This window comes from Scomber japonicus, chromosome 20 (genome assembly GCF_027409825.1).
Source record: "Scomber japonicus isolate fScoJap1 chromosome 20, fScoJap1.pri, whole genome shotgun sequence".
NCBI lineage: Eukaryota > Metazoa > Chordata > Actinopteri > Scombriformes > Scombridae > Scomber > Scomber japonicus.
Window position 1 is genome coordinate 11,110,459 of NC_070597.1, and position 17,492 is coordinate 11,127,950.

The window sequence follows — 17,492 nt, forward strand, 5'->3', positions numbered from 1 at the left end:
CCAAAATGTTGCAACTTTAGGCACTTTTTGAATTGGAGTCAATTGGAGCCAGCATCTAGTGATCCTCCGTGGTATTGCACTTGAAAGTACTGTTGCGCTAGCTTCAGTTTTAAGCTGTGGTTGTTGTTGCTTGGTTAGCACCCACTGGCTAATATCACGTTGACGGATAGTACAGGAGGCCACTGCTTCATTGTAAAAGCCTTACAGCGGTTGAAAAAGCTTTGATTGCAAAGCAGTAATGACAAAACAGTGTTTGCTGTGATGGAGATAAGTGATTATTTGGTCAAGATAAGGTTTAGGTGCCTTATTACCAAGGTATTGTGGTAATCTTCACAGTCTCACATGGTATCGACCCCTGAATGTATTCTGTACTTTCACCAGTTCTTACAGAAGGAGGAAAAAAGCCTGCAGCAAAGATTTGCCGTGTTGATTTATTGTGCTCTCTAGACATACACTGTAAATGGATCACTCGGTAACCTCAGAGAGTCATTTTATAGAGTTATCGATTCCCATCTGTAACTTAAAATGATTTCTTCATAGTTTTCCTGTCAACACAATCTCACTATTGCCATTTTTATCAGATTATATTATCATGTCCATCTGCTTATTATTTTCTACAAGCTAATTACTGTTCTACTATATCACAGGGAAATGAGAATGGATTGATATTGAATTCTTGTTCATGTCTGTATGTGGTGTGAAAGCAGTTTAATTGATTACGTAACAGCAGCCCCTTTTTTTAAATCTATTTTCTTTCTTGATGCCTACAGCTGTTCAGTTCAATTTATGCTCTCCTAAAGCAGGGTTAAGTTTTAAATCACATCAAGCTGTTTATGGTCCGTGCAGGTCTGGCAGTGGTGGAACAGCTTAAGACACTGTGATTGATTTTTTTTTGGATGGAGCCCCTTAGGGTCACTTCTGAGTGTTTGTTGTCTTTGTTTATCCTTTCTAGGGGGCTGTTTGCAAGTAACTATACAGAAACCCATTACCTGGAAGACGGCAGCGCGGTCACAGGCTCTCACAACTTCACGGTAGGTTTTTTTTTAACAACTTTGTCTTTTTGTTTATTATCATTAAAGCGGACTCAATAAATCTCAATGATCTCTATTATCATCTACCCAGCAGCTCTTTTGATTGTTTTATATATATAATTAAAAAAATTCAAACATTTACATGGGGTGGTTTATTTTAGTCACTATTATACTGACAATGTAGAAATGTACGGAGAGGTGGAGTATTACATACAACAAAGGTCTTCTGCCAGATTCAAAGCATGAACGTTGCAGGTATGCATCTTAAGCATTAGGCCACCAGGGCGCCCAGTTGCTGGCCTTTTTCAACACCAACCTCTTTGTCTCATCAGGTTCTGCTCCTACTAAGGTTAGTGATGACGTAAATAAAAATGATGCCGTAATTAGACGCACTTTTAAAACCACCTGGAATTGAGCAGTCTTGCGTATAAAAAAGCGTGCGTAGGTGAGTGGGCCTATTTTCGTTCTCTACTCCGTGCGCTAACAGATTCATATTTGATGAAACAAAAGGTGGACAGAGGTCAGTCAATAGACTTAGTTTTATGGAACGGCTCAAGTCTTTTATAATTGATAAGCTTAAAAACATCCCCAAAAAATTTGTTAAGCAGGTCTACAACTAACAAAAACTAAGTGCACCTTAGAACTCACACTGACTGAAATATTCAACACCTAAAGACGTTAGCTCAAGCATTAGTTCAATGCCACTTTGACTATACTGCCACCTCTTGGCTTAATAATACACTACAGTGCATCAAAAATAAACTCCACACTGCCCAAAACCACTAACCCTAACCTTAACCCTAATCCTAACCCTAACCCGAACACATCTTATTTCAGCGTATTTTCAACAATTTAATTGGCTTCCAGTTGACAAAACAGCCATACAAATCAATTTGGGACTTTTCCATATTGAGGTGTCCGAATGTCTGTCTGATTATTTTAATTGCTTCAGAGACAATTACAGCTATGCAACAAGAGGCAGCATGACAGATTTTATTCATTTTAGACCCAAGATTTCAATCAGCAAAAATATCTTTTTTATACACATTAAATGTAATTGTGAATGGAATTTAAGCCAGCAATGAAAGAATGGCTAGCAAATTGTATATCGTAATAGGGACTGTAATGTTATTAAATAAATATTGTATTTGCACCTGTCAGTCTTGCAGGCTAAGTAGGCATTGATATTTTATACTTCATACTCTCTAAATATATCATTTCTTTGTGGTTTGTGAGTCAATTATGTCATGAGTTTTATTTACTGAATTGTATTTTTTCTGGGTCTGAGTTTCATTTTCCAGTTTCCTTAATTTCTCATGTTCATTAAGCTCAGCTCAGTTTGGTTTTCCCCAGGAAAACATTGTTCTGCTTTAAAATAGGGTAATTTTGAGAATTTCTTAAATGATTCCATAAATATCCAATTGTAAAAGGATATTTATTCTTATGTTCAGAAATAGCATGACTGTGATGAATTTGTATGATGTAGCCGGCCCACTTAGAACAGTTTCAATGCCTCGAGAGCTTCCACCTGTTTGCCTGATTTATGGGATTTGATCATCCATCATTTAGAAAGCAATTACTCATGTAATTTCTGTGCAGATAACCAGAAAGCATAATAATAGACAGCTTGTGAGGTCGGTGTAGAAAACGCCTGGCCTACTTATAGCTAAAATTCACAAAAGGGGAGATTAATGTAATTCAATAATGTTCAACCCACACAGTAAGATGAACAATGTTTTCCATTTGAGACGGCTGTGAGAGTATAGCTGGACCATCACTGTCTGGCCTCAGCCAACATATCAAAATTGCTGCAATTCCAGAGCATGAAGACAATGAAGGAGTTGTATGGGTCAGCTCAGGGTGGGCTCTGAAGCAGTGAGAGTCCACAGCTTAGCTAGCTAGGTATGGCATGAATGGATGGATAAATTAGTGAAGGTCAGCAAATTGTGATTTTTAAAAATTACTGATTAATCTGTCAATGTTTGAGAATAAGAAAAAATCGTCCAAAATATTCAATAAATGTTTGCGATTTTTACAATGTGTTTCTTTCAAAAGACTTTTGATTTTTTTTTTCTTTCTTTCTGTCAATTATTAAAGCTTTTCAGCACTAGATGGATGAACCAGTGATGGGCATATGTGTGATTTTACTGACAGTAACCCACTGTACCTGCATAGAGTCTTACCAACTTGAGAACAGGACACCCTTCATAATCTGTCCCTGCTCTCATTCCTCTCCCATGACTACAGCCAGTTGCTTCATGGGAGGGTCTTTTTACTGGAAACAACCAGATCTTGTGAGACTGATCCGTAGTTAATTTATTTGTCCTGCCGGCAGGGAGGAGACTGATATAGTGATCTGGGCAAGGGATAGAGGGTTCAGTTGTGTGTCAAAGGCAAGGTACTGCTGTGAGCGACTTTAGCGTGAGTCAGCCCTCCTTCAGTTCCCTCTGCCTGTTTTATGTCCTCTCCCTTTTTCACTAAATCCAATCCCAGTCCACATATAATAAAACAAAAAGCACCATGTGCTGTAACAAAAGCCCTCTATTGGGAATATGAATCACTAGCATGGATATTAAAGAGTTAACTTGGGATAATAAATGCATAGTTATGATATACAATGTAATGTTCACACCCGAGGTTGCCTCCCACAATAATCTGGGTATTAGTTATTAATCTTCCTGATTTCAGATATGAATGCATAAGCACTTTCCTTCCTCATTTCATTCTGCAGAATACTTAGAAACAAAAAATCTATTCATATCCCTTATATCAATGCATCACAGTCATGATCTCATCAAAGAAACATGAGGTGATAGCATTAACTCAGTGCACTAAATCCAGCCCTGCTCCTCCCCACTACACTGAAATTTCATATTTCATCTAATGGGTTGTCCTGTCTTTGCACTTTTTTACTTTGCTATAATGGATTGTTCGCTTTCAGACACCTAAAGGTAGAGATATGGAAAGTGGCCAAATAGGTGGAGGCTTTCAAGGCTTTGGGTTCACACATCCAAATGTCCTCTGAATAAGATATTGTGTTGTGGGGGATAAGGTTAGGGACAGATAACCATTTCAACCCTGTCTCCCAGAAATTACGTTTTTGTAAATGCTTAACCGAATACATTTTGGAGTAGTATATAAAACTATTTTGGAGGAGACGTAGTTGCTATTATAGATCTGGTTCCAAGTTGGTGATGTAGCACTGACTTCCAGTAAAATACCCGAATCTCTTATCAAATATTTTATTTACTCTTATTAGCAAGCAGCAAAGAACAGATCACTTAAGTAGTTATTTAGCTGAATAGCATATATGCAAACTCTCTGGTGAAACTAATGTTGACGTTCTTTGAATATTTACTTTTTTGTTTTTTTCCTCATAACGGTCTTAATTTATTTATATTTATTCATCTAAGGACAGCAGAACAACCTATAAACACAATACTGTCATATTATCATCATAAAACGTGCTAGCAAACAACTAATTAGACATTCAGCAGACAAGCAGGAACAACATTAGCATTCATGTGGATCCATTTTATTTATTCACTCTTTTTTTTATTGTGATTTGTTCTTCAGCAGCTAATTGCTAGCCGTTTGTCTTTTAACCAATTGGTACTGGGTAGGTAGTGTACTGTTTGCTGACAACAGCTGCCTTCTGGGGCTGGAAACTATGCTGATGAGAGCATGAGACTGAATCTAACAGTAAAGTTGCAGGCTATAAAACCAAATCAATGAGCTGAAAGATGCTAAAATGCTCTAGGAAGGGAACTTTTGTTGGTTGATAATGCTCTGTGGGTTTGTCACCACGAGAAACACCACTCACATTACAAGTAAACATTTGATCAATTTTTAATATAGAAATATTGACAAATGCAGCTTTAGATATTAACTTATTTATAACTTGCCTTTCAGAATTGTTGAAGGCTACTAGATTCAGATATTAAGATGCCGTTTGAAATAGCTCATCAGTAGTGAGAAATTGTTAATTGGATTATCATATTTTTATAGCAGAATTACTGTATGACATGCTGTGATGCAAGACTAAGTAAGGATCCCTATAAATACCAGTAACCAACTGAACATCGCAAAATCAGCAAGCATTGGACGTTAGACACCTTGAGGGACATTTCAATTTACTTCCTGCGCTTTATATTAAGCGTCAGTGAAAGTGGACTGGAAAACTCACATTTCCTTGTTTTCCAGAACAGGGTGGCAGAGGGGCCGTCGGTCAGACCTCACCTGAGCAAGTCAGTGCAATTGTAGCAGAGAGACTGTTTTCACAATAAACCAGACACTTCCTCCCCACCCTCTTGCTGCCAGGCCTGGTTCAATAAACATGGTTTAATTCACTTTCTGTACTTGCTGCTGCAGCTTGACAGGTGGTCCATGAAACCGGGTACCTGGGAACACAGCGGCAAGCAAAGATTGTGCAGGGAAATGTGAAACTGCACACATTTCAGCCATCATTAGCCTTTGGTGATGAGTGGGAATGTCTTCTGCTAACCCTGCAAAAGACTATTCCCCCTGAGTTAATTTGCTTAAATTTCAAAGTTATCCGCTAGGACTGGTGTTGTTGAACTGTGGTTAAACCTGACATGTTTTTTTTAATACTGGTTCCACTCTTCCTGTCTTGTATTTTAAATCTCTTTGTCTGTGCTCCCTCAGGCAAACTGCTACTACCACGGTGTGGTGGAGGGTCATGCCAACTCAGATGTCAGCCTCAGTACCTGTGCTGGGATTAAGTAAGTGTGTTAGAATGTGTTTCATTTTTATCTCAACAATGCCTCTGGTCTAATGTCTTAGTGATATACTACAGAAACAGCTAGGTAGCCTATAGCCCAAAGGCTATGGGTTGTTTATCAAACAACTCTCCCCACATTCATGGTTTAGGAGACTGACTGAGCTGTTTTTAAGTTTCTTGGAAGTTAAAGTAAAATCTTGTGTCTACCAAGTTTCTAGTCAGGTCTCAAGCCCTTAAGTCCAGTTTTAAACCAACGTTTGAACATCTTCAAAGCTGCGTTGATAGAGTTTTATTTATATATATCTATATATAGATATATATTCATATGTGTGTATGTAGGAACTGACACAAATTCTTTCAAGGCCTATAGGCCTAATGATTACATATTCACTGTGTGTGGCCATGGTCCAGGATTTTAACAAGTGAGCATGAGACTTCAAGGTTGTTGCTCTTAGGTCTCAAATGAGTCAAATTTCACAGCAGTGAAGTCCAATTCATTTTGCCTCATTGTCTGCATTGCTGAAAAGAAGTCTCATAGGGCAAGAAACAGGAGCAGTCTGACAATCGCAAAGGTTTCAAACAAGCCCAAGCAACAAATTATTTGGCAGAGAGAATTAAGGTAGACAGTAAAAATCCTGACTAGACTATCTATTATAAACATCCAAAACACTTTGCAGTCCAATTTCTAGTTAAAGTTTCACCACTCAGAGTATCTAGCACAAATTAATTGCTTTAGATAATCTTGGCTAAACTGTTGCCTTTTTTACCTCCCAAATCAATTACTTTGTTGGCACAATGTTATCTAAATCATTGAAATGACTGACAAAACAACACAAATCATGCAGGTTATGCTAAACTGTAATTAACCTTTAAAGGGAAACCTAAGACCCAGACCCTTTTTCAACCTAGACCCTTTTTTCCCATAATTTCATATTTAGGTGACTAACTGGGACAACAATATTTGAAACTGGTTCAGTATTGACTGAGAGCGCTTCAGCCAGCAGTAGAGAAACAGTCTGCAAAATGTTGAAATCAGCAAAATATTCAGTCATGAGTCATGATAGAGATGTAGAGAGGCATGACAGGAGGAGTTTTTTGTGTTGGACTACAGAAAACGTTGCTCATCTAAAAGAGTCATTACTAAAGATTTAGCTCAACAAACTGAGCCCATCAGTGGCAAAAACAAGGACTTTTAGTGTGCTATTGCCCCGAAAGATTACATTGTAGCCTGTTTTGCCACTGGCTGTAGTGCTCTCGCTCAATATTGGACCCATTTTTAAAATTGTTGTTCCAATTAGTCACCTTAACGCTATATGATGGGAAAATGGGGTCCTGGTTGAAAAGTACTGAAGTTTCCCTTTAAGTCTGACTTGAGTCCAAGTCATAAGTCTCAGGCCTGAGGAATGGTGTGTCAACTGAACTCAGTAAATAATACATTTCACTTTACCAGTAAACTGAGTTGACACTCTGTATATACTGTTGAAATACAGTAAAGTTGACATATTATGAGGCTTTAGACAAGTGAGGAGTTTCAGTATTGGAAACGCTCTGTTTGCAAATGTCAAACAGGAGTAATGATTGCAGTAATATCACTGGACGCCGTCAGGAATGTTTTCTAAAACCAGCCAAACGTCTACACCCTATGTGGAATGATCCGCCTGATTGTGAAGCCCTTGCTATTGACCTTGGTCTTTATATTTATTTATTTATTTATTTATTTCAGTTTTTCTGCAACCTGTCTGCTTAAAGACAGATGTAGAGACATTTTTTGACAGGGAGATACACACTGCTTGGCCTGTTCACCGAGACAAATTGTCTCGGTTTGGGTTGGCAGTGCTCAGGCTTTTGGGGGATTTAGTATGAGTTCATGTGGTTGTGAATATTGTGCAAGGTTTGTGAGAATCTCACAGTTTATCTAGACTCAATGCATTAGGATGTCATTTTAAATCACAGAATAAAAAATGAGAAAAGTGAAGAAAGGGGAAACACAGACCACATCAGTGGAAACATTGAGAGGCACTATTACTAAGCATTGCAAATTCAAGTGGTAGCCATAATTGTTACACAGCATGATGATAACTGATAAGTGCACTCACCACTAATGATATAATCTTCTCTGGTAATATTAGGTTGTTGCACATAATTCAGGACCACTTTCATTTCAGCCAAATCAGAAGTTACGATACGATACGAAACAATACGATACGATACGATACGATACGATACGATACGATACGATACGATACGATACGATACGATACGATAGAAAGGCCAAGTAGGGAAATTTGTCTTAGACTCAAATACTGTGCAATTAAATATCTCCACAGTTAGAGTAAATAAATGACATATAAACAAAACAGCACCAGCTGTTTCAATCACAACAATAAATTGCACACAACAAAATATTGCACTCATCCCATGGTAAAAACACAGTGCACATTGCATGCAACACATATTGCACACACCCAATATTAAAACACCATGAGACCATTGCACAATCCCTTATAGCCTCAAACCTCATTGTTTAAAAGTTTGATAGAGATGGGTGCAAATGAGTTTTTAAAACAGTTTGAGTTTACAGTGGGGGGCTCTGTATCGTCAGCCAGAGGGCAAGAGCTCATATTCTGTGTGGAGGATATGTGATGGGTCGGTCATTATCCTGTGAGCTTGCCTAATATTACAATGTCTTTATTTGCTGTATATCGAATTATTTTCAGTGCAGCTCCAGTATAAAAAATAAATAAATAAATAAAAATAAAAATTTGATGTGGCATCTTGTCCCACCTTTCAACAATATTTCCATGCATCTCTTCCTCTTTCTGCAGGGGTCTCATATCTCTTGAAGGCAGATCATATGTACTGGAACCATCTGCTGATCTCACCGGAGGGACTCACTGGATCTACACAACTGAACACCTCAGTCTTGCTTCTGGCACCTGTGGCCATGATTTCAACATATCGTTTCCCACTGAACCAGCAAACAGCAGCCCATTCAGGGCTTTCGGCACAAGGGTAAGGATTACCAGAGCATCCGCTGTCTTTCTTTTTGTTTAATAAATCACCAAAGTTTTCCACTCTGAAGAAATGTTCTTCTGGCACTCTTAGGTAGAACAAAGAGAAGGGGTATTTCATTTTTTATATCTTGATCTTGATGATGAATGATGACCACTTTCAACCTCACTAGGTCTTCAACAGGTCAAATTAAACCTGGGTTTACTATATAAACTATCCACAGAAGCAAATCTGTACAATCTTTAGAAATTATCATCAATGAACTCTTTTTATAAACATTGTTCATGACTTTATTCACTGATGGAGTTGCCTTTCTATTGCATGGTCTGCTTTGTTTCGTCATTGTTTTGAGCCATTCTAGCGGTATAGCTCTAGGAATTGGAAACTGACATTCTGTCTGTCAGTCGGTCAGTCCACCAAGTTGGTCCAAACTGAAATATTTCTATTATATACCCAACTATTAGATGGATTGCCATGGAATGATGTGCAGAAATGTGTGGTCTCCAGTGGATTAATCCTTCTCTTACTCTAGCATAACCAAGAGGCTGTCATTTTTGTTTTTTGGTGCGATGTTCAAACAATTGGCAGGATTGCTATGAAATCTGAAAAAGACATTAATGCTCCACTCCAGTGTAGTCACTTTGGTGATCTTAAAGGTTCTCCATTTATGATTTTGTTTTATGACTAAATACATACAAAACATATGACATTCCCATCAGGTTCAGCTGTATTTTGTGTTTATGCTAATTAGGAAATACTATCTTTTTGCTAACTCACCAAACTAAGAGCCTAATGGACAGTGTAAACATTATACTTGCTAGATAACGGCCTGTTCACATTTTCATGGTGCGCATGTTAGCATGCTGATGTTAGCATTCAGTTTTAGCACCACTGTGCCTGAGAACAGCCTTACAGAGTTATTTTAGTCACTGATGTCATTGTGAAATGTTATGGAGTGACAGATTGCTACAGTGGCTAATACCCGTAACAGGTTTTAATTGATAGGCTGGCCAGCTGGAGCTTTTTTGTGTGGGGATGTCATATTAATACTCCACAGGTTTTCTCTAGGAGTCCATAGACATGCAGTTTGGGTGAATTGGGGGTGTCCTAATTTCCTATAGGTATGAAGGTGAGAGTGGTACCACGGCTATGTGACAGACTAGCTACAGCAGAGAATAAGCAGGTGTAGATATTGAGTGGATGGATAGTGATATATAGTCATGTCTATTTGTGATCGCTCCATTATGTGATGCAATGGTGATCTTCCATAGGATTGTCTATATAGTGAACCAGCTTTAATCAATATGTTTTATTTCTGACTTTCCGTGAGGTTTGTTTTTTTTTGTTTTTTTTTACATTTAATTACCATGCCTGACTGAGTGAAGGCTATTAGCATGCCTTTTACATCTATTCTGTTTACCCAAACTATTTTGCCTGAAGAATGTTTCTTTTTAGGTAGGTATTTCAGACTCAATAACACCTTAAAGTCCCCTGGATGTATTGTATTTGAAAATCAATCAAACATTTGCGCAGGAATTCTAATCATACTGCGCTCTGAAAAAGTGTGAAGACAGAAAATCTTGTATCAACCAGCCAAGGTGAAACTTTTACCTCTTTGTTGATATGTGATATATCTTTTGACACCCTGTATTTGGATTCCTATAGGCTAACAGTACAGAACATAAACCTTAACCCTCTCTATATAGGGATAATTTGCAATGTAGATATTGGTAAGTGGCCTGTTTTAGGGGCTACTACTTGTTGAATTATTCACTTATTCCTTCCATCTGGCTTAACAGTGTCCATTAGTGATATGGAGCGTATAGAGTAGAGAGCGGGGGTTGATAAACGCCTGTGCAAAGTACATTGGGTGTTTTAGTGGCAACATTTACTGAGAAGTGAGTTCAGACTGCAGGCTCATGCAGTACATCATGCCTTCAGCAGGGCCTGTCCATCCAGAATTAAACAGATTGCTTTTTAGAGACCCCATCCCATACCATCCCATGTCCCTTGCTTCCCCACTGAGCATAAAGATAAATCACAAGGGGTATGATCTCGGGGAGTCTCTTTCCTCAGAGGGAATAGGGCTTTAAAGATGATCAGCACTGATAAGTGGGAAACACAGACTCTAGTGATCTTAATCTGACTGGTGAAGAATGGCAGGAGTGGATGAACATGGCTATTTATCAGGTCAGCAGAGAGACACATAGGTTGGATGGTGTAAGATATGAATGTGATGGTCAAGGACTCAAAAGGAGGGTAAGCAGGCCAAGCATTTTAAAATTGTGATGCAACATAAATTTGAGGGACTTTCCATTTTACGAAAAGATTTTTATTTTTATTGTTTAATCATTAAGGTTATAATGAGTGTGTTTTAGGGAAGAAGGCCAAACATATGGCTGTGCTGGCTAAGACATTGACCATCCTGTCCTTTCACATTACAATTTTCCATTTATTCATGCAGTAATATGGCTTCTCTGATGTTTTACTGAACTGTTTGATTCCTGTTGATGATTATAACTCTGGCTTAGATAGCAACCCTTGCCTTCACTGTTAAGAGTTCTGCAGTGATTCAGCACAAGCTGACAAATCCTGACAGCAGAACAATGCACATGTATTTGCCTGACAGTAACAGAGGGGGAATAAAATAACAAAGAAAATGGCTTATATGGATGATTTATGCCAGCATTAAAAATGGTTTAATTCTCCCACAGTTTTTTCAGTGTATTTTAATATGTTTTATCTGATCAAAATGTAATTTGCATTTGTGTAATATACTAAGTCCCCTCCTAAGACAGCAAGAGATGTCAGAGCTAGAAGGGAAAACATCTCTACTAAGTAAAGGCAGATGCAGTGTACAAGGGAGGTAGTTTGAGTATGGTAATCCCTCAGGAGAAGTGATATCACATAGAAGGATGACTTCAAAATTTGTCACTTGCAACAGGAATGGCAAGAGGTCTTGTCAGTAGCAAAAATTATGTACCTCCATAAATGAGAATAAAAAAGTCAGACTTTCTGGACTTCGTGGCATGCAAGCAAGCTCATTTCAGCATGTTACACGGGGGCACCGAGGTGTGCTGCTGCTGCTTTGATAAGCTGTGATGTGCCCTGCATGAGGGTCTTAAGATAAAGAGGCATGCTGGCGCAGTACCCCTGGATGATGAGAGTCAGATGGGGAAGAGAAAGGTAGAAAGATAAGATAGCCTGCTGACAGGGACAGCACGTCAACAGCTTGGGTTCCCGCTTATCTCCATTGTCACAAGACAAAAATATGGCTGTCCAAGATGTTAGACTTGAACACATGCACATACACACAACATGCAGTGGCATTTTGGAGAATGTCTTGACTTCCATGACTGAAACTGAATTTTGGGGCAGATCATTTCTGAAGTGGGCTATAGCGAATATGGATTTAAAGAACTCAGAAAGAGCATGCTTTCTAAACTAAATTGTGGAGTTTGTTTGAGGATGCAGGTTCATTCTTGATCCTTTGAAACAGTACTTAATGCTAGTCATACTGTGAATGAATAGAATATAATTCATCTTCCTCCACACCTCAGCAAGCTCTATTCCCAGACTGACTGTGAGATATGTCTGAAAACTGTGAGGCTAGTAGATCTTATTCCCTACATTTTCTTCACCATATAAACTATAGAAGTAGTAAATCCACATGAATAACGCTGCCTCATTTGCTTCTATTCATGAACAGGGATGCATCTTACTAAGTTCACTGAACATAGTATTTGCATGTCTGTCTCCTCTCCAGTGGCCTCCCTAGATACTTGGTAATCACCATAGGGTGCATTTAGAGCACACTTGCCCATTCTGGCTTATCTATGGAGAGGCAGATAAGAGCAGAGAGGATCTAGGCTGCCAAGCCAGCAAGGATAAAGAGGCTCAGGTTGAAAGACGGCCATGGTGTGAAGTCAGAACACTTAGCCAGCAGGATAGTATAGGATGTTCGTGTGCGTCAGTGAATGGAGTGAGCTTTTGTGTGTGTGTGTGTGTGTGTGTGTGTGTGTGTGTGTGTGTGTGTGTGTGTGTGTGTGTGTGTGTGTGTGTGTGTGTGTGTGTGTGTGTGTGTGTGTGTGTAGTAGTTTCAAACCTGAGTTGGTGCCCACACACACAACACGAGAGCAGCTTTCCCAGAGCTGCTCCATACCCAGGTGATATCTTTGTCACACATTTGGAAGTACCCTGAATAGTCAATCTCCATACTTGTTCTTTTCTTTTTTAAATATATAGTTTCCTCAATTTGTTTTTTTGCTGATCCTCTGACTTTTTAAATATATAATCTGCATGAACATTTTCTTCAAAATCTGCTCTAAGTGCCCTATTTGAAAGTCTGAGTATGATTTGTCATAATTAACTGCACTTGACTCTTCCAACCTGTTTCCAAAAGGTTGAATCATGACAATGTTTGACGCTGCCTGCTAAAAGAGATACATATACAACACATTATTATTTTAAAAGATTTTAAAACTCTGAATTTTTTGTGCAAACCAGTTTCCTTCTATTAGGACATCTTCATACCCTGATCCACCCATCCCCCCTCTGTCTGAGTGTGTTAAAGAGATTGTGAAGTTGTCACATAAATCACTGCTTACCATTTCACATTCTCTTTGTTTTTGGAAGGAACAGCTGGTGGTGCAAATATTTCATTCTGTGTACTGCTAACAGTGCAGGAAGCATTGTCCAAAAACAGTGATTTATAAGTTAATAAGCTGGTTCCTGTGGAGTGTTATCAGAGGTCCGTGTGACCTTAGCAGTTCTTATTGGGTCAGACGTGAAGTGCAGCTGATTGCTTTGTGCTGATTCTCATTTCTGCCACCTTTAGTGTGGAGTGTAGTTCAGGTGAAAAGCCATATGGATTGGCCACCTGCTTTCCAGAAAGCTGTGGATAAGTGCATCATCCTAATGTACTCTTTCTTTTCTCCCTCATCTCTCTTCTTGGTTTATCACTTTTACTCCCTCTATTTCATTTCTAATTCACTGCTCTTTCTTGCATTCTTGTCTCTTTCACCCCACCTTTTCTCTATATTTTTTCTCCTCTACACCCACCTATTCCCTGTCTGCTTCCTTTTCTTCTGCAGCATAAACGCCACGTCCAGACTACAACCAAGTATGTGGAGCTGATTATTGTGGCTGACAACAGAGAGGTAAGCTGAGGTCACAAAGTCTTGACCTCTTCACCCTCTTCTGCCGAATCCCACAGGAAAGAGTCTCAGAGGTCACATGCTTAGCTTCCCTTCCATCCCCTTGAGACACAGATAAGATGGCTCCACCAGTGCCTTGTTGTCGTGTCTGATGTGTTCACTTGCACATCCTTTTTGCCCCCTTGGCTCCAGATACATCCCTCTGTATACTGCATTTGATCATTTGACTTACAAATGAGACCATTCCTTTATGTGGACTCTGAATTTTGTTCAAATCACTGACTTAAGATCTTAAAGAAGAAAGTGAGAAGAAAGTGAGATGAGACATATAGGTCAATGTCACATGCTTTAGCCATTCCTGTAGAGCCATAGAGACAGAATAAATGTTGGGTATAAGACAAGGTGGTTGAGGTTATCTCTTTAGCCTAAGCTCCACTGAGGAGCTCTTTGATGATAGCAGCTGCTGTAGAAGCGGCAGCGGAATTAATATGAAAATGATTGTTGCATAACTCCAGGACACCCTGCAAAGAAATTTCTAGAGCTGACACAATGTTAATATGTCCCAAATAAAGTCATTGGTGATAATAAACATTCAAGAGCATGGATCACTTCTTTCTCCCCTTGCTTTATTCTTCCTGGTTGTGTTGTTCAGTTTCAGAAGCAAGGCAAGGACATGGAGAAGGTCAAACAGCGGCTGGCAGAGATCGCCAATTACGTGGACAAGGTAACAATCGAATCAACAGAGGGAATGTGGTGTTGGAATGTGATTTATTAGAGGTCACATCAAGCCTGGTGAGAATTAACCGACCTGCGAGCAGAGGCTGATTGGATTATGAATGGATGATCAATTCCATAACTCGGCATAGAAATGTTGTGAAAAGGTAGATGTTATAAAACGTGCTGTGGGTGGCGGTTTAATAAAACAGAGGGGAAAGATGATTTATTCAGTCATACAATGATTAATGTTGAAGAATTTGTTCAGAGCCACATTCTCAAGTGATTGCTTTATAACATTTGTCTTTTAATAGGTAATTTACAGTGGAAAAAAATGGTAGAAGAAAATTTAGGGGAGAAAGGTAAGTCATTAACCTGAAACCACATATTTCCCTCCCTCCCCCTCCTTCCTTCTCCTCTCCACTATCAGTTCTATAGGGCTCTGAATATTCGTGTGGCTCTGGTGGGCCTGGAGGTGTGGAGTGATGTAGACAAGTGCCCCATCACACAGGACCCCTTCACTACCTTGCATGAGTTCCTTGATTGGAGGAAGGTCAAGCTGCTGCCTCAGAAGCCTCATGACAATGCTCAGCTTATCAGGTAGATATGATATTGTAGCAGGCACATAGTTGTATTCCAAAAGGATATACTCACTTTTTTGAAAGTCTGATTTTATTCCAAAATTATTGAGAGCACAATATTAGAAAATTATATGATAGTTATTGGAGCAGTCTTTGGGTTGTATTATTCCAGGTAAACATTTAATATGATGTTTTGTAGTATGACTGTCATTTCCTGTTATTTTGAGCTACCCTGCAGTGTGGATTTTTAATAACAAACAGACAGGTTTGTTTCATCAAAAATAAATTCAATTTCCTACCTTGTAAGATGTTTGCAAAACATTTTGTAAATCATAGTCATAGCCACTGGCATGCTGCAAAAGCCTCATGAGGTGCTAAAAAAAATACTGACCGCTGACACAATAATGCTCACAAATTACAGTATACATCATTTCAATGCTAGATAAGGCAATGAGATGTTTTTGGTCCTAAAATCCTAAAAACATTAGCCCCTTGTGTTGCTCTATAGCACTACCAGTGGTTAAAAATTCTCCAGGGTGCCTTAAATGACTGTTTAAGTGTGAACACATGCTTTATGTTAATGATGTGATGACCTCTGTTTTCTCCCCTTTAGTGGGGTGTATTTCCAGGGCACCACCATTGGTATGGCACCCATTATGAGTATGTGCACAGCAGAGCAGTCAGGAGGAATCGTCATGGTACGTTGTGCTGAAGAATGTACACATACTGAAATATCCATAATCCATCCCGAAGCAAAGGACAAAGAACTTCTTCCTCCCCTCAGCTCTTTTCCTTCGTCTCCACCTCCCTCCTGTCTGACATAATACTCTCACATTTCTCCTCTTGAGTCTCTTGTGTAAGGGTTGATTTAAGGATTCCAGCATAGATATTAACTTGTACTAACTTCAGGGCAGACACATCATTGAGTCTTTTTTTTCCAGCAGGGCCAATCAACCTATGCTTAGTACCTTCCACTTGCTGATAAATCAGAGCGTGTATCGATTACATGTGTGGAACCAATGCTTCTTAATGAGGCGCAACTAATGGGTGAATTCAAGGGTATACATACAACGTATTGGAGCCTGAATGAAAATGCAGGGGCACATCGTAAATGTTCACCCATTACCAAACTGCAACCCTAGACTATGTGCACAAGTCATGTTGTATTAGTGCAAGTCATGCCATTATTTTATACTTTCTGTCTCTGAGTGGCTGTTTGTCTTAGGACCTGGCTGGCTGGTGGTAAGGTTTACAGCTAGTCCCCAGATGGTTCTTTGCTCTTGTCCTCCCAGATGGCAAAAATGGGGACTTGGTTATTATGATAGAGCTCTTTATACACGCATACATCAGGTAACAGACATTAAAAAATTGTGTTCAGTCGACTCTTCTGCTAGGCAAATCACAATCCTGTTGTCTCAGTTGCTTCCCCTTATTTACAGAGTACCTTTGAACTCATTAGCCGATATTCCCTATGGGTCTCATTGTTATTTTTCTAGGCAGTTAAATCCTAAACCTCCATTCTTAACCCATCTGGAATTTTAATTTACCAGCTCTGAATGTTACATTAATTTTATTGCTGTGGTGAAACAGAACAGTGGCATGCAGTGCCCTCTTGAGCTTTTCAGTCTCATCAGTCAGAGAAGGTGTCTGGGTTTTTCCAGTAAACAGAATCAGGTTTTTTACTTTTTTAGCATGAATCCAGGGTTGGGTTCGCAGTTGGAGCACAGCATGTGCTGTCAGCTGATGACCATTACTCTCAAAAGCCCCCAGTAGGGCACTTCATCAGTCTGAGTTTGGGTTGCACAGAAATACTGAATAATACACAATGACGGAAGCCTCCAGAGGCAAGGTGCCCTGACGCACAGCGATGCACAGCTCTGCTTCCATGAAGAGCTGATAGCTGCTGCAGCTTCATTATTTATCCAGCCTCTTCATGTGTTCTTGTTTTACACACCTTGCAGGAAATCTTTGGTACCTCAGCCAACAGCAGCTTTCACTCTGTTTATCACTGTAGCTTAATCCTCACAGTGTATCCTATAATAATGTCAGTTTTTAATTTCTGTTGTGTTTGGCTGATTGACCATGTGTTTTTCTTTAAACCTTTTTGAGAGTTTTGCTCAGAAGAGGTTCATATTTGTGAGAATAGAGCAGCACATCTGGCTCAGTTAAACTTTGCAGAGCAAGCTGAAGGTGACAGCCTGCATTCTGCTGTTTCATTACTCATTTCAGTTCAACGACAAGCAGTGGAAATGCTCTG

At 39.3% G+C, this 17,492-nt stretch overlaps 1 protein-coding gene across 1 annotated transcript in view; it reads left to right on the forward strand.

Moving 5' to 3' along the window:
• LOC128381094 (disintegrin and metalloproteinase domain-containing protein 12-like) overlaps positions 1 to 17,492 on the forward strand; it is a 72,936-nt gene that overhangs the window by 37,340 nt on the left and 18,104 nt on the right. Inside the window, exons 4-10 of the mRNA XM_053341046.1 lie at positions 953 to 1,031; positions 5,697 to 5,773; positions 8,598 to 8,784; positions 13,878 to 13,943; positions 14,593 to 14,664; positions 15,085 to 15,254; positions 15,849 to 15,933. Coding sequence (XP_053197021.1) covers positions 953 to 1,031; positions 5,697 to 5,773; positions 8,598 to 8,784; positions 13,878 to 13,943; positions 14,593 to 14,664; positions 15,085 to 15,254; positions 15,849 to 15,933 — 736 coding nt within the window. The remainder of the gene's footprint in view (positions 1 to 952; positions 1,032 to 5,696; positions 5,774 to 8,597; positions 8,785 to 13,877; positions 13,944 to 14,592; positions 14,665 to 15,084; positions 15,255 to 15,848; positions 15,934 to 17,492) is intronic.